This window comes from Pyrus communis, chromosome 15 (genome assembly GCF_041283825.1).
Source record: "Pyrus communis isolate YQ-2024b chromosome 15, ASM4128382v1, whole genome shotgun sequence".
Lineage (NCBI taxonomy): Eukaryota > Viridiplantae > Streptophyta > Magnoliopsida > Rosales > Rosaceae > Pyrus > Pyrus communis.
Genome location: NC_142579.1, coordinates 31304513 through 31316837, shown reverse-complemented (window position 1 = coordinate 31316837; position 12325 = coordinate 31304513). Strand labels below are relative to the sequence as shown.

Sequence of the window (12325 nt, the reverse complement as noted above, 5' to 3'; positions counted from 1 at the left end):
GTTCTCCATGTTGTTGACGGGGGGTAATTTGGAGTTGAAAAAAGGCGGGTAGAGGGGAGTTGGTACTGTGACCATTTTCGGGGAAAGGTTTACTAGGCAAAACATATGACGTTTCATCTCGTCGAAAAGGTGAGGCATTGTCTATTTTGTGGAAGCTTTTCCATTGCCATTGCTCACGATACTCGTGTTTTGCGAGAAATGTTACGCTGACTCGTTTGCAATTTTTAATTTGCAATACATTGTAAGTGAGAGTTGTTATATTCAGTAATTCATAATTGTTAATTTATAGTCCCGACTAATTCATTTAGTTGTGTATGATTTCTAATTGTTGATACATGCTAGGTCACAACTGATTCGGTCAATCACCTACTTTGAAATGCATAACATGTCAAGGTTGATTCAGTTGGTTATCAATAGTTTTTAATCGTCGATGTCCAAAATTCCTAATAGTTACTGTATTGTAGGTCATGAATGTTCCTAGTAGGCCCATAATTCCAAACCATTAGTCCATTTTAGGTAGGAGAAGTTTCTATCGATCGCCAACAATTCTTACCTATTAACACACTGTGAGTCAGGAACGCTTCCAGCTATCCCCTGCAACTCCTCACGGTTGATGCATTGTGTAAACTTACAATGGCACACACGTGAATGACGGATCATAGAACATTTTGTGTTTCAGTCCATAATTATTTATAGAATAATGCTATTCATACCATATTTTTGTACCACATTTTCATACTATCTTAGGTAACATTTGGTGTGGATAGCCACATCATTTGAATTAATCAGATTTTTAAATTTAGTTCATTATTTAATAAACTAATAATTAAGAAAAACTAGTTAATTAAATGATGATTGTGGTATACGATGAGTTTTTCTCCTTCATTTCCTTGGGTTTTGCAAATTTTTCAAATGATATGGTTGTCCACATCAGATGCTACCTAAAATGGTATAGAAATGTGATATAAAAACATAGTATGAATAACATTACTCTTATCTATATATGATCGTATTGCTAATTAGATATGTGGAGGGTAAATGCAATATCTTAATTTCATCAAATGGCATGGGAGTTGCTGAGCCTATTGAAAGTGACATTTTCATCGTAATAGCGTATTGCATGTACCAAAATCTTGCAATTTCGACGAACAATATTTGACCTACTCAAACCAGAATCTAGGAAAATTAATTTATTACGCTCAACTAATATTTGTGACGTTTAATATAATGCCTTCTAAGATAAGAAATGAATTAATTAAGAAACTGGTAGATAATTAAGCTGGATTAGTTCTAACTCCTAACCATAAATATTTTGTTAATTGTATCCTATGGTAACAAGATTGCAGTACATAAATACGTGTGTTGGATGCAACATAATTGAGGGAGTGAGGTGAAGCTGCCTAAAATCTTGTTCTGTCGATTTAAAACTGTTCCTAATTAGTTGAGTTTAGCTACTGGCCTTAACCTAACCGATTGAGACGTATAAAGCAAAATGCACTTCAATAATTTGATTTTGTTAACTAATGCTTGATGAGTAATTTAAGTTATACTAACTTACATTGGCAATGGCATATTTTTCACCCCAAGTCCAGGGTGGGTGCACCGTAAGTAGGTAACTTATAACCAATTGTGTAAAGTTAAACATGGAAGTCAAATCAATATAAGATGTGTGGACCATTAATTTTTCAGGACCAGAGTAAGGCAGATCGGAATACAAGCATTTTTTAAGTCTAGACCAACAATGCCACCACACTCAGTTGGGCTCCGAAAACGGTAGGCAAAGTCCGCAGGTCTTGTCAAGAACGACCATGCTTGATTTGCAAGACACGGGATACGGTCTAATGACCTAGCTTCCTATGGTCTTGGAGATTCATACAATGTAAAGATTGGCTTAAACCTCAAGTAATCACAGTCCTACAAGGAAAGAATATCTATTGCAATATATCATTTAGAATTCTTCCAATTTTATGAGAATTCGCCAAATTAGTTTCAACAAGATGCAAACCTAGTCAAGTTGATTAAAATAGTGCATAATATAAACGCAAGTTATAACCCTCATTCATGTAATTTAGATTAATTTATAATGTCGCTTGAATATATGAATACTCAATTGTGGAAGTAAATGAATGGTCAACGAGTGTCAAAAATGCTATCCTATAGAATATTTCCATTGAGTGTCACTTTTACGATTGAGCTAGAAGAAGTCTCTTTTTTCTTATACATTGAATTGATCAATGATTTTACCCTTCTCTTTTAGTCTTCTATGTCTTTAACGTGAATATAAACACAAATTGTGATGCTCTCAATTTTGATGTACATGAATAGTTAGCAATGTCAAAAAATGCTTTTGAGCGTGAATTTCACATCATAGAAAGGAAGATCTTATATGTATTTATAAGTAAGTTCGATTACTCTTTATATTACCAATTAGTTTTATAGCAGAACCTCAAATTTCTTCAAACACCATCTTTTAGACTTTCTCATTGACTGAGGTTAACCTAGCAGAGAAAAAGTGGTAGCTTTTACCATCGAGCTAGGAAATCATCCCCTACACTACACATATATGATAAATGTACAAGAATGAAAGCTAGGGTTACGGTTAGGTGATTGAAAAGCCAAAAAGATAGCTAGGATTTAAATTCTGCCTCCGTTATGGACGAGAATTTTATTTATATGGAAAAAAGAACAAGTGACAAGTCAAAAAAATTATTCAGACAAAAATCAAACAAATAAAAAACTTAAAATAGCATGCATACGTATGCATATGGAAAATGAAAGGATCCAAAATGGAAAACTTTTCCCTGCCAACTGCATATTAATTATTATTCCTTTGCCTTTAGTTGGCAATGACGTTGGGATATTAATGGGAAAACTTAATGCCCAAGGCCCAACATTGGAAATTTTTCTTAGTGAATAAGACCCGATACACTACAAGTAGTTAATTTTTTTTTTTTTTTTTTTAAGTATTCAAAAACTTGTATTGTGACATTTGATGTATCAGAATCAAACCGTGTTTCTAGTATATTGAAAAATCTCATAGCATTGAAATATGTAACAACACCACTGCTGGTTCATATACAGTTGCAAAAATCCAATAATTCCTCTTAATCTACCAAATAAGTGGTGGTGCTACATAGATATTTACATAAGAATGGTGCTATCAACACATCAATTTTTGCTTCACACACACCCTTTTTACTTTCTGGCCATTGAATTAAATAAATTGAAAAAGATCGATATACAAAAAATAACAAAAGTGTATGAAAACTAAAAAAAGGTATGTGAATGGCACTACCCTTTACATATATAATTGAACATGTTTTTAAAACAATGTGATATTGTACGTAGAAATCATATACCTGGAGTTTAAAAATGCTAACCAGAATTGTACGTGAAGAATACCTTAAAAATGTAAAAAATGGCGAGGCATGCATGGTTGAGATTATGGCACATGCATGTTTTTGACTCAAATCGACGTGACTTGTAAGTAGTTTAATTACTCCATCCAGAAAACCTAACTTGATTTTCTTCATCTCCTCCTAACGGACTGGAGGACTTCCTTGTCTCGTTGTGTACTGGTTGGTGAGAGTTGCTCACAATATTGGTGAGCGACTGATGACCCATAATAATTAAAAAACCATAAGCATGTTTATATACATAATCAGCTATATATATATATATATATATATCGATGGTAATCTACAGGTTAGCTTCTTTTTGGTAATGCTTAAAATATGGGTTATCAATGATTTACCTACGGCCAACAAATGTCAACATTATATGCGGTTTATATTTGAACCGGAACTTTATGACACGATTGCACACATATTGGCTATATTTGACAAAAGAACAAAAGCGGTTCTTGTACTCTCTTACCATCCACGTGCACTCCTCAATTTTGTTATATTCTTTCTATTGAACACAAAAGAGGAGAACTAATAGATGTAAGCAATATGCGGAGTGTGAAAATCATTACCATAATCCAATTACTTTTTTAGCCTATGAGAATTAATATGTCAATTACCAATTAGGTATCAATAGCAATTGATGTAACAATTGGACTTCATCAATAGAGATAAGTGCGGTTTAGTTTGATTCGGTTCAAGTCTTAATACATCAATTAAATGTGATAACACAATTCAAATTAGTTTTGATATTACTTATTAGCAGTGTTCTAAAAAGCGACCTAGGCGGCCGCCTAGACTCTGGGCTTCCGAGATGATTTAGAGCGAAACGTTAGAGAAAATCGGTGATGGCTTAGGTGGGCGCTAGGCAGTCTAGGTGGTTGCCATACCTTCGCCGGCCTTGATGGTCCCGAAGAGGAAGGCGATCCACCTCCTTTCTTTGAGCCCTAAACAAAAATTTAAGACAAAACCCTAACTTTACTAAAATAATTAAACAATCAACGAAGAAGGTAGTGGAATTTGGAACTAACCTCGGCCCTTCTTTTGGCTTTCTTTGGGTTCTTGATGCATCTGACCATTTATGGTTCTGTCGGTTTTGCATAAGTGGCGACTGACGAAGGAAAGAGGAGAAATGGAGAATGCAAAATAACATAAGGTTTTGGTGGGGCTGGGGAGCATATTGGGCTCCAGCCTTTTATGATCATAATATGCAATTTTTTTTGGGCCCAAAATAATATATGATTATAGTTAATGTGTTTTTAAATTGTAAATTTGTTAGATATTTGTAATTTATGTATTCTAATATTTGTATTCTTCTACTTTTATTTTGTAATTTACTATTATTTTGTTCTCAATACAAGTGTGTGTGTGTATATATATATATTTTGAAGTGCAAATAGACATTTATTTACAAGATATACAATAAATTAACTTAAATCCGCCTAGACCTTAGCCCGCTGCCCGACTAGCGCCTAGCGTTTTTTAGAACCTTGCTTATTAGCAGTTTCTAAATAGGCCAAACCGAACCAAACAAAACTAAATTTAATTTGATTCAATTTAATATAAAGTTGCACCTTTTAATTATAAATGTCAAACCAAATCGTTTAGATTGGTTTATTTATTTATTTTTATTTTAATGTTTTACTTCAAACAAATAATATTATCTACACAAATGGAGATGGGGTGGGTTTACCCTCACAATGAGCTAGCAATAGTATAGTTCAAAATCGCCTTTGGCAAAAATTGAACCTAAGATTTCTCAGTTACAAGTGAAGAGGAATACTACTAAACTGTAGTACTAAGTGATGTTTGAATTGGTTTTTTATACAATGTATATTTACACAAAGAGATGAAATGAATAAATTAATATCAAACTCGCCATTTACGAAATTCGGACTTAAACCTTCTCATTTGTAAGTGAATACTTGCCGCATAAATGATGTGTCATGGAGGATTGGATCATCCTATAGCCATTTGGCCGTAATGGGCCAATTCATGCATTCGGCCCACCCAACCTGCCGTTGTCCGTTACTTTGTAGCCCTTAATCTTGGGCCATTGGCCCTCATTCTCACAAAAGAGGAACCAATATCTTCTACGACGCCGTTTCATGATCCATTGGGGACTGTACCGTACATTTGCCGTTTTTTGTTGCAAAGTTCAGGAAAAGGCCCCAAATATCAAACGCCGCGGCAAACAGTCGCTGAAAAATGGATGGGGGGAGTTCCGGCGCCGCTTCCGACGCTGCAATCGAAACCCTAAGAACCAGAGGATGGTGCTTCGGCGACCTCGAACAAGTGAAGGCGATGATCCTGATCCACTCCGCCTTGTCTGACGACACGCGGACGGTGGTGGATTCGGTGGAATCGGAGCTCACCAACGTGGACCTCAAATCCATCTCATCCAGGTCCTTGCCCGACCCGCATACACTCCGAAAGTCCTCTCACCTGCTCGGCCCCAAAGTCCTCCAGGTATTGACTCCTCTCCGTAATTTCTCTCGTGAATTTTCTGGGTTCTGTTTGGTTTCTGAGAAAATAGATAAAAAAGTAAAATGTGAGCTTTCGTTTATTTGTTTGTTTATTATCAGATAGCTTGGGTGAGAGACGTTACCAGAAGTGGTGTGGAGGATTTTGCAAGGAATTCTAATAGTCGGCGTCTTTTGAAACTTGGGCTCACAGACGGCTACAGTGAGGTAGCAGCCGTGGAGTACTCTCATATCCCGGCAATCCCCGACGACGTCGTTCCGGGTACTAAGGTACTCTTTCTTGCTTCGTGCTTGCTCAATTTTCAGCTTGCGTTTTTTATATTATATAAAACTTGGAGGTGCAATTTTTGTTTTTGAACATTGTTTGGATTTTGTATTCAGATTAGTATTAAAACCCATACCAAATTGAGCTACATAATGAAAACCAAACCCATACCGAATTGAGCTACATAATGAAAACCAAGGGGAATATGTTACAGAACTAACACTTATTCAGAAATTAGTGACTAACACTTTCTGCCTCATGGATTCGATAGTGAATTCCATTGGAAAACTAATGATTCGCCTATCTTCGGCTTTTTTTATATTTTTTTGTGGGTATTTTAAATTCTAGGAAAAAAAGGCTTAAATTATTGCTCTTGAGCTCATAAATTACCTCTCCCATATGTTAAGTGCTCAACACTGCAATGGAAGACCCTAGGAACAGTTCGTAAATTTACAACTAATTTGTAGGATACCATTGTGGCAGAACATAAGTACTTTTTCATGAGATGTGTGGTGCTCGTTTGAAGAAACTGTCATACTATTGGGAGTTCCCCGTTTGCTACTGCCTATTGTATGTTATGAACCCCGATATAAATTTCACTACAAGTTTTTGGTGTTTCTCTAACCCACTTTCTTAAGTGATTCTTGAAAACTGGTGCATAGATAAGGTTGCATCATGAGTTAACTGAACGTCTTTTGTTTTGTCCTGCTTTATAATTGGCAGGTCCGTTTGGAAGGTAAAGCTACTATCCGTAGTGGAATAGTATGTTTGAATCCTAAAGTTGTGACTGTGTTAGGAGGTGTTGTTCAATCACTTTACGAAGAATGGCAGATGAATAAAAAATATTCTGGGTTCTCACGTTCATCTTTAAGGGTTTCACAGGAAAGTGATGGTAAAGGCCCCCCTCCATTTGAGAAATTGCAAATTGGGGCAGCTAAAAGTCGGTTTCCTCAGCAGGACAAGTCTTCACGTCAGTATTCTTGAGCTATTGATTTCCTAATATTTTATTAGTATGTCTTTTACCATAATGTTCAACCAGTCATTATTTCTATTGCATGTGTAATTCATGAGAAAAATGCAATCATTGGCAGATTTCTTGGATGTTAGCTCCAAGATTAGTGGGCCTATTGCCAGAAATACTGTGGTTAGACCAGTTGGAAGGCAGCAGAACCTTCAATTGAAAGCAAATGACGAGGATAAATCTTATAAAAAAAGTGAGATAGATAACACTTGTAAGGCAGATTTCCTTGAAGAAAGAACTCAAGACAAACCTAGTAGCTCTGCAACGACAACGAGGCCAAAAGAAGGTGGATTTTCATTTATGTACAGCATTCAACTTTTTATTAAATTTTACTTATTATCTTATGCTGCACCTGGGTTTTGTGTAATATTAAGTTTGATTTTATGCCACTTAGTTGTGGGGAAGAGGTTGAGAGGAGACCGATGTTTTGACACTTGGATTTGTTCACTGATTATTTCTTGTGGTGCATATATAGTTGTAGATAGGACAGGTGTAAGGTGGCAGAGTAAAACTTGAATCATTCGAATGGAGGGAAAACCAAACCAAATTTCTGCTAAATTTTGTCGGTATCAACGATCATGTAAATTAAATAACCTTATACTTGAATCACACAAGAAACACATTTAGTTAACTTATTTATTTATTGTAAATGTGCAACAATTTTTATTTGTAATTTCATATTGATATGTTCATGGCTTCCACAGCAATTGAAGCTGTCCCTGTTCAAAACCAAGCAGCTGCACAAAAACTCCTTCAAACAATGAGTCATCAAAACCGGGATGACAGGCATTCAAGAGGTAGACAGTTTAGGGGAAAGGGGAGGCAAGAAGAAGAACCCGTGGTGTTCACTTTGGATGAATGGGAAAAGAGAAAAGCTGGGGCAAAGCCTTCAATAGGAGGTGCCTTTTCAAGTAGCAGTCGTGACGAGGAACTTGCACGGCAGCTCCAAACTCAATTTGATTTGGAAGATTATCATGTCAGTATCTCTGCCTCTTCTAAGCATTCTTATTGTTATTGTTGTGTTCCAATTCTTTGATGTTAACATGCTGCAACTCCAGGTACAAAAGGGTCCTCCTGACATGGATGCAGAGAATATTAAAATGAGCATGTTCAGCTACCAAAAAGACGATGACAGGGATTATGAAGGGAGAGGAAGAGGAGGGAGGGGACGAGGAAGGGGACGGGGGAGGAGTAGGGGGAGAGGAAGAGGAGGATTTCGTTGACTTTGTCGTGTCTTTTATTCTCGTCACGCTTTGACTGTGTCAGGTAAAAATTGTTCTTGATATGTATATGGTGATGGGGAAACCGTATCTTCCAATCTTAGAATTTTGGTGCTTTAGCTGCATTTTGCATTGATTGCCGAACACGAGTGTTGTTGTGTTGTAATAGATACTCCTTTTGTGAGTCCGATAGAGTTTGTTACCTAGGATCATGCTGCACTTGGTTTTAGTCGTATTTGATGGAATACAGGTTCTAAATTATGGAATACAGGGTCGTATTAACTTTATAGTTCGGATTATTGAAGAAAAATTGATTATGTCTAGCTGCAATGCCGGAAATTGAAGCGTAAAGTTTTGGGGAAAATAAGATGATTGGTAGCAAAAATATTATTCTCAAAACATAACTGGACAAGGTTGGGTGGGATTCGCATGGCTGTTAAAATCAACTTTCTACCCACTCAGCAACACTTGGCGTGCGCCGCCCTTAAACCATTTTTAAGTGAGTGTCGTATATAATCTGATGGTATATCTCCATTAAAAAAAAATTAATGTTTGAGAAATCAAAATTTTAAATTAAATTTGCAAATAATGTTGATCTAATAAAAAATAAATATGTTAATCAACATTTAAATAATAATTCAATTATTAACATTCACATTATTTGGTTTATAAGATTTGATTTAGTTTACAAATTTAATCTTCTTAACATTATCTTTAAAGAAATAAATGGACTTATTTCGGAAATGAAAGAAACCAATGGAATGAATGACGTGGAGAGGGGTGCATGGCAAAAAGCCTCTTTTTTGAACTTAAAGCCACCTCTTTTTAGGTGAGGAACCTACTTACTCCCGGACGCAAATATGGTGGCTTTTTCAATCGATAAAGCGTTACTTTGTATTTAACTTTTGTTTATTAGAGCCACTTAGTAGTACAGTTAATAGTATTTATATTTACTTATAAGTAAGAGGTCATAGATCTAATTGCTTTGTATTTAACTTTTGTTTATTGGAGCGACTTAGTACTACAATCTAGTAATATTTTTGTTTACTTATAAATAAGTGATCTTAGGTTCAATTCTTGTAAAACATGAATTAGAAACAAATTATTGCTCGCTCATTATGAGGCTTAGTCCACTTCTTCACTTATTTATTGTAAGTAATATCGTTTTTAGAATAAATATAAAAAAAAAAAAAAATCTTCATTGGAGTACACTTCCTTTTTAGGAAAAGGAAATAAAATGTTTACTTACATATGAAGTCGTGATTGATAATGATACCTAATTGTTCCGGTATAAGATAACACAAAATATGTTAAGAATAAGAATTATGAAAAATATTCATACCTTGCATAAACAATCCCAGTTAGTCTCCTTCCCCCTATTATGACATTGCATTTATGATAATGTGTGAATTAATCTTAAAATACCGTCACATCGATGTATGATTATAATAAATTTATCCACACATGTAAAGTCTAGGCCACCGAAAAATAGAAGAGATGCCACAAATTATCAGGCGCAGTGCACAGTGAACACACATTCTTCCCATTACCTTCCTTCCCACCGTAATCCCGAAAATTAATCCAAAGTTTAGAGCGACAAGCATGGATAAACTCTTAATCCAACCGCTAATCGCGGTCTTAATCTCGTCGTTGATCGCCGCCAGATCCTACCGAAGAAATTCACTCAACCTCTCAGGGACAGTCGCGGGTTTTGCCGTCATGACCATCCACATTGCAGTCGGGTACAGGTGAATTTTCTTTCCACTTTCTTTCATTTTCTCGGCATCCAACAGGCTCACAAACTTTGCTCATCGAAGGTACGGAGCTTTGCTGCTGATGTTCTTCTTCACATCGTCGAAGCTGACCAAGGTCGGGGAAGACAAGAAGCGGCGCGTCGACGCCGATTTCAAAGAGGGTGGCCAGAGAAATTGGGTGCAGGTGTTATCCAACAGTGGGATCGCGTCGATCTTGGTTCTGATTCTGTGGGCAAAATCGGGATTGCAGGAGAAGTGCTTGGACTCGAACGACTCAGTTCTCGTTACGGCGCTCGTTGGTGGGGTTATTGGTCACTATGCTTGCAGCAATGGCGACACCTGGTCTTCTGAGCTCGGAGTTCTCAGTGATGCTCAGCCTCGGTTGATCACGACTCTTAAGGTTCGTATGACCAGCTCGATTTAGTATTTTCTCACTTGGGTTAAGCTTAGATTTTGCCAAAGTTTCAATTTTTCGCATCTTGTTCTTGCTGGAAAATTGCAAATGCGTGCACTTCTGTATGTATCTTGAGCTGGAGAAAGAACTTCCTTACAAAGGGATGCCATTGTGGTGGTATCCCAATCTAATGACGCATTGCCATGTGGGGAAGTTAAAATGCATTTCGATGCGTGACTAAGTTGGGTTACCTGGCATCCCGGTGTAGGTAAATTTCTTATTCGTGCCTAATGATCAAAGTTTGGTCTATAATCTGTGTCCTTAAGTTCGATAACTAGTTCAATTGTCATATGAACACACATAAAAGTATGTATCATTACATTTTTGCAGTTCCGCGTCGTCTCCCATCTTTCTTGTAAAAGCCTAGTTACGTTCATGCTGTTGCTTATGAGTGTTATTTGTGCATCTTTTCATTCTTTGAACTGTTCTAAAGAATTACCGATCGCCTTATAGACTAAGGATATAAAGTATTTTTTCTGTCATGATTAGCATTTATGGTGTTATGGGGAATGTATTTGTCTAGCTAGAAGAAATCGAAATTATCTGGCTGCTTGAATATGTAGATACGGATATTAATTTGGGTCTCTACATTGTGTTGGCAGCCTGTTCGGAAGGGTACCAATGGCGGAGTTACAATAGCAGGACTACTGGCAGCTGCAGCTGCAGGCTCTGTTATCGGACTGACATTTGTGGTTATTGGATTTCTCACTACAAAATGCGCATATGATGTAGCACTGAAGCAGCTGTTGGTGATACCTATTTCTACTCTTGCCGGACTAGGTGGTAGTGCCATTGATTCTCTTTTGGGAGCAACGCTGCAATTCAGTGGATTCTGCACTGTTCATAACAAGGTGCGTTAAAGGCATATGCAAATCTGATGTTATCATCTTTAAGGTAACAATTGAATCTGCTTAACTAATTTCATTCCAACTTCTTTTGTTTCTCCAGGTTGTTGGAAAGCCGGGGCCAAAAGTTAAGCAAATTTCAGGTCTTAACTTTCTTGACAACAATGCTGTGAATGTTGTTTCGATACTGCTGACAACAATTCTCACTTCCATTGCCTGCGTTTACATTTTTTGAGATCGACCTGCTCAACGGAATGATCTTTCCATTATCATCTAAGATGGCGACGTCGTGTAGATGCAATTGAAACTGTTTCATGTATGCTAGCGCGATAACGGTAGTCTGTATCATTGTAAACTATGATTTGGATAAAGAGTTTAGTAAATGTTAACCTTCTAATAAGTGTGATTTGAGGAAATTATACTTGTAGATGGCTAGCTGAGTAGTGGTTTGAGGAACTGATACTTCTAGATGGCTAGCGAGTAGCGTTGTAAAATTTTCAGCTGCAAAACAGGTAGCAGGAAAATCAATTCACTTTACGCACGGCTTGAGGAGCTCACCCCAGTGGCTCCGCCTTTAGATGCAATGTGTTAGAGCCGGTATTGAGATTTTTGAGGCACTGGACGACGTTAACAAAGATGCTCTATTATTAATGTCACATAAGTATTTTTGTACTAAACTTATGGTTGTAGGGTGTTTTTTATTTTCCTTCTAATTTACTAACCTTTTACCAATTGGAAATATCGATCCTATTTAGAAAAATGTTTTGAGTTTCTTTTTTGTTTTTGTATATAAACAATATATGAATACCAAATTACAGTAATAATTTTTAAGGTTCTTAATATCCTTTATCCAAAAAAAAAAAAAACATATATATATTG

At 36.5% G+C, this 12325-nt stretch overlaps 2 protein-coding genes across 2 annotated transcripts; both read left to right on the top strand.

Moving 5' to 3' along the window:
- Positions 1-5469: 5469 nt before the first annotated feature.
- Positions 5470-8659, top strand: LOC137709833 (tudor domain protein (DUF1767)). The gene is made up of 6 exons (XM_068448819.2): positions 5470-5873; positions 5990-6157; positions 6876-7122; positions 7244-7459; positions 7878-8149; positions 8232-8659. Exons 1-6 carry the CDS (start codon positions 5613-5615, stop codon positions 8394-8396), a joined length of 1329 nt encoding a protein of 442 aa, XP_068304920.1. The 5' UTR covers positions 5470-5612; the 3' UTR covers positions 8397-8659.
- Positions 8660-9859: 1200 nt separating this feature from the next.
- LOC137709044 (integral membrane protein (Protein of unknown function DUF92, transmembrane)) lies at positions 9860-11862 on the top strand. Its single transcript, XM_068448189.2, has 4 exons — positions 9860-10141; positions 10211-10547; positions 11204-11452; positions 11550-11862. Exons 1-4 carry the CDS (start codon positions 9996-9998, stop codon positions 11679-11681), a joined length of 864 nt encoding a protein of 287 aa, XP_068304290.1. The 5' UTR covers positions 9860-9995; the 3' UTR covers positions 11682-11862.
- The last annotated feature ends 463 nt before the right edge of the window (positions 11863-12325 follow it).

Coding starts and splice junctions, on each gene's coding strand:
- LOC137709044 (XM_068448189.2), top strand. CDS start 9,996: ATGGATAAACTCTTAATCCAACCGCTAATCGCGGTCTTAATCTCGTCG. Junction 10,142..10,210: donor CACATTGCAGTCGGGTACAG/GTGAATTTTCTT, acceptor TGCTCATCGAAG/GTACGGAGCTTTGCTGCTGA. Junction 11,453..11,549: donor TCTGCACTGTTCATAACAAG/GTGCGTTAAAGG, acceptor TTGTTTCTCCAG/GTTGTTGGAAAGCCGGGGCC.
- LOC137709833 (XM_068448819.2), top strand. CDS start 5,613: ATGGATGGGGGGAGTTCCGGCGCCGCTTCCGACGCTGCAATCGAAACC. Junction 5,874..5,989: donor TCGGCCCCAAAGTCCTCCAG/GTATTGACTCCT, acceptor GTTTATTATCAG/ATAGCTTGGGTGAGAGACGT. Junction 7,460..7,877: donor GACAACGAGGCCAAAAGAAG/GTGGATTTTCAT, acceptor TGGCTTCCACAG/CAATTGAAGCTGTCCCTGTT.